We start from the raw sequence: 4,035 nt of genomic DNA, 5'->3' as shown, positions 1-4,035 counted from the left end.
ACATTTTTGTCTGCTAAATAAAGGCACTGCATACAGAATATGCAGGGGAAAAAAATAATATAGCCAAAACATTTTCTAGCATTGCATTAAAAATAATCCATCCATTCTGTTAAAAACAACTTTAAATAGTGCCACCTGATTAAATGTTAACTCTAGTATATATAGACACATATATTTTGATTAATCAGACTTTTTAAACAATCCAGAGAATAGATTGTTCTATTAGTACCATTAGTAAAGGGAAAGAAACAAACACATGCAACACTAGTCACACTCAAAGACTTGGGAACAAAACAAATGTGTTAAATGTCATTCTCTGTTTGGTCCTATTTCTTACATTTCAACTACATAAGCATTAGACTTTTGATTTAGTTCAATTAAGCTTATTTCCTTGGCCTGACACTAAATTACAGCAAATGTCATCTCAAGGTACTGCAAAGTAAAAACCGTCTTAATGTTTTAGAGCAAGTAAGCCAAAGTTTCATTACGTTGGTTTACTTGGTCAGCACTCGATATTAAATAAATGTTAAAATCTGTGTGACTTTATGACCTTTATCTTTAAAGTAAATTCTGCCAGTACAGTTTAACTTAAAACGCGACGTTTAATGTTTTAGTTTCAAATCCTGATTGTAGTTCAGGGAAAAATTTACTTCTTATAAGATTGCCTTTTTGCAGAACTACTCTCCCCGTTAGTGGCGAAGCCCTTTCCCGCTCCCTCTCATATAATGACTCATAAAATAACGACTCCTTGGAAATGTATTTCAAAGTAGTTTCTTTTTTCAATTTTCTTTGGATGAACTAGGAGTTTTACCAAACATGTAGATAAATTTTTTTTATATCTACATTGATCTCCAGTGCAAAATGCTAAATATTCACAAACAGTTTCAAATATTGTACAACAAAAATATTTTTTTAATTCATCTATCCTACTTGATATGTACTGAATTTTTTATGAAGTAGAAAAAAAGCAGTTCCACAAAAAGTATGGCCTCTGTATGGAACATTTTTCCAATTTGTAAACTATCACTGTTTTCCTTCCACTTCACAATCATTCACCAATTTGTATTAGTCTTTTATACACAATATTGATCACATATTAAAATTTCTGATTAGAAATTGAAAGACCTACTAATATATTTTACTACATAAAAGCCTGTATCTTTGTGGAGATGTCATTATTGAAATAGATAATGATTTAAAAGCTCTTTGCATGTTAGTAAACCGGAATATTTCAGCCTGCAAATAACCCATATTTAGCTGCAGACTCTAATTTCCACCTGCAGCCTGTTGCAGTTTGATGTATAGAAAAGAATAAAAAAATTAAATGATGGGATTGTTGAATTACAAAGTATTGGAAAAGTTATACAGGAGAAAATTAAAATATACTGCAACAGTTACAAACCCACATGTGCTTACAAGTTTGCCAAGAGACTAGTCACCGTCTTACAGAAAATTGCCTGCATGTATTGTTCTTCAGTTCTGCCACAGTTCCAAGTATAAGAAAAAAGTTGAGGCCTCCATCAAGAGCTTTTATGGGAAAAGTTAGGACTTGTGTAAAATATTATTCATTCATGAATAATGATCATGTAACAAACCTCTGGAAGACCTTTGTTGCCCATTTCCTTAAAGCTGTGCATGTCTAAGGAACATCACTGCCTTCTGAAAGACATCCAAGCATATTTTGTGGTTCTGTACTTTACCTCACATGAACTTTCCTTCCCCTTAGAGGTCATGCTCACACTGAAGGGGTCTTGAAGAAGACAGCGAGACGTTGAACAACAGGCAAGGACAGCTGGACAAACACAACAGAGAAGCTGGACTAAACATTTGATCATTTGGGTCACCACCTGGGGAGTCACAAGTTGACATGCTAAGACGATGTGATGTTTGAAGTCCAGGAGGGGGCTATCGTCCTGGGTATTCTTTACACAAGCATCACACTCTGTGCCAGGCTCTGGTTCTATAAAAGCAGCTGTTGGTTCACAGACAGACAGATGTGCTCTTGGTTGCTTCCTTTTTTGCCATCTCTAACATTATTTTGTCACCGTTGTTGGATCAGGAAAATGTTTGCAACCGTCGCGCTTCTGGTCTTCATGTGTCTGACCACCACCACCCATGCAGACCATCATCATGAGCCTTGCCGTAAGTCACTTCTAATACTTCTATTGATACCCTTTTGTCTATTTAAGGTTGAGAATTTTTGATACTTTCTGCAAAGGTTGTATAGTTTTATTTTTCAGTGTGGTTTGCCTGGTGAATAAATGTGCATTACTCTTTTGTTTCAGATACACACAACATGACTGGATTTATGAGTGTGGTGAGTCTTTATCTTTATTGTGATTAAGATCTAACCAGTAATGCAAAAAACTTAAAATGTTCTTGTCTTTGAAATTAACCAGATGAACCTGAAAGGTGAAACAAAAGCATTTGGGTCATTCACTTATGACTCAGTGGGCAGGAAACTGAGGTTCAGCTCCAACGAGAGTCACCCGGCAGACACATCACTTGATTTGGACCTGCTGATGCTTTTCGATGAGGTAGCTCATAAATTTCACCCTTTCCCCCTCCAAAGAAATGTCTCATTGAGGTTGTTTCATGACCTGACAAGTGAATATGTTTTTGCTTTCAACAGGGGATTTTCTATGAGATTGACATCAAAAACCATAGCTGTGAGAAGAAAAAGCTTCAAATGCCCTTGCATCCTTTTGACATTCCTGATGACGCCAAGTTTCACAGTACAGTGACCACCGGGAGTTCCTCCATTAAAGGCGAGGGGTTGAAAGTCAACATCTGGACTGGATCACTGACAAATATGAAAGGTGGGATAGTTTCTATGAGATGTGACTTCAGTATGGCTTTATAACTTCAGCAATTTTCAAGTTTGATTTCTGATTTCTCTGTCAGGTTCATACTCCATGTCTGTAACCACGGGATGTTTGCCAGTATCCACTTTCTATTTCACTGAAACCACATCATTCTTCTTCAGGTTAGTTTTAGGTGGTTCTTTTGGGCATGTAGAAACAGGATGTAATGGGTAACGTTGCCAAATTTCCCTGTAAATTTCATGCTTTTTTTTTTTTTTCTTCACAGCAACATGGATGTCAAACTGGAAATCAAGGATCCTGACCTCCTTGTGGTGCCCTCTATTTGTCTCGAAAAGCCTGTGGAAGACACCCCCGAGGGAACAGTAAACAGCTTCCTCAACGAGTTCATGTAGATGAAACCTGCTAGTGAAAAATGAAACTCACATCAAATCATGACTTCCCAGAATTATTTTTGCTTTTCTTTAGTTTTTATGCTTAGCTCCAGTTTTTCTTTTGATGCTCCACTTCATCCCACCTTTTTTTTTAATCACGTCTCTCTCCCCTGAGAAAAAAAAAACCCTGTGCTGAATTGATATTGGATTTTGATGCAAGGTGAAAATCTATGGTAAGGATTGCGTAATTAGAAAAGAAAACTAACAAATGATGGCTGTTCAAATTTGTACCACCACTGACAAAACATGTAAAATATGATTCATAAAAATGTCGAAGCTGCCAAAAGTGTGATGTGTTTCATTTTTGCCAGTATTTTTTTGTTTGAACAAAAATGATTTACAGTAAAGGTGTGGTTTGGGTCACGGAACATTATAAACTTAGCCAAGTCCAGAAACCTTTCAAAACATTTTTTTACACAAATGAATATTAAATTAATGTTAAGCATGTTGCTATGAGTGTCCCAATCCAGAAAAGAAACAAATTGTTATATGTTTCCACATGGGATTATTTAAATAAAATCATAAACAAGCACACTAAATAATAAATAGAAATATCAAAGCATTCTTCAGACGTGTCATCAATACAATATAATGCATAATTTCATAATTCAGTGTGTGTCAATAGAGTTTTAATTTTTCACTTGCATAATTGTTCGCAATTTATTTAAGATTTCATTGTACGTGTGCTGTGTGTGCACTACAGCACAGGAACAGCACAATGAATAAAGGTATCAAATGTGATTGGTTACCATAAATAGCATGTTAACTTACAATCAGTT

General features: G+C 35.6%; 1 protein-coding gene across 1 annotated transcript; it reads left to right on the top strand.

Annotated features, from left to right (window-relative positions):
* The first annotated feature begins 1,868 nt into the window (after nucleotides 1-1,868).
* On the top strand, nucleotides 1,869-3,542 carry LOC114153773 (ependymin-2-like). The gene is made up of 6 exons (XM_028032525.1): nucleotides 1,869-2,142; nucleotides 2,286-2,317; nucleotides 2,400-2,537; nucleotides 2,633-2,819; nucleotides 2,905-2,986; nucleotides 3,091-3,542. Exons 1-6 carry the CDS (start codon nucleotides 1,884-1,886, stop codon nucleotides 3,215-3,217), a joined length of 825 nt encoding a protein of 274 aa, XP_027888326.1. The 5' UTR covers nucleotides 1,869-1,883; the 3' UTR covers nucleotides 3,218-3,542.
* The last annotated feature ends 493 nt before the right edge of the window (nucleotides 3,543-4,035 follow it).

The sequence above is a fragment of the Xiphophorus couchianus genome, chromosome 11, assembly GCF_001444195.1.
Source record: "Xiphophorus couchianus chromosome 11, X_couchianus-1.0, whole genome shotgun sequence".
Classification (NCBI taxonomy): domain Eukaryota; kingdom Metazoa; phylum Chordata; class Actinopteri; order Cyprinodontiformes; family Poeciliidae; genus Xiphophorus; species Xiphophorus couchianus.
This window is presented reverse-complemented; position numbering and strand designations above follow the sequence as displayed.

What these genes read in the sequence shown, in the direction of transcription:
- LOC114153773 (XM_028032525.1), top strand. Translation starts at nt 1,884, where the DNA reads ATGTTTGAAGTCCAGGAGGGGGCTATCGTCCTGGGTATTCTTTACACA. An exon ending in CCATCATCATGAGCCTTGCC is followed by an intron (nt 2,143 to 2,285) that starts GTAAGTCACTTC and finishes CTTTTGTTTCAG; the next exon opens with ATACACACAACATGACTGGA. An exon ending in TGACTGGATTTATGAGTGTG is followed by an intron (nt 2,318 to 2,399) that starts GTGAGTCTTTAT and finishes GAAATTAACCAG; the next exon opens with ATGAACCTGAAAGGTGAAAC.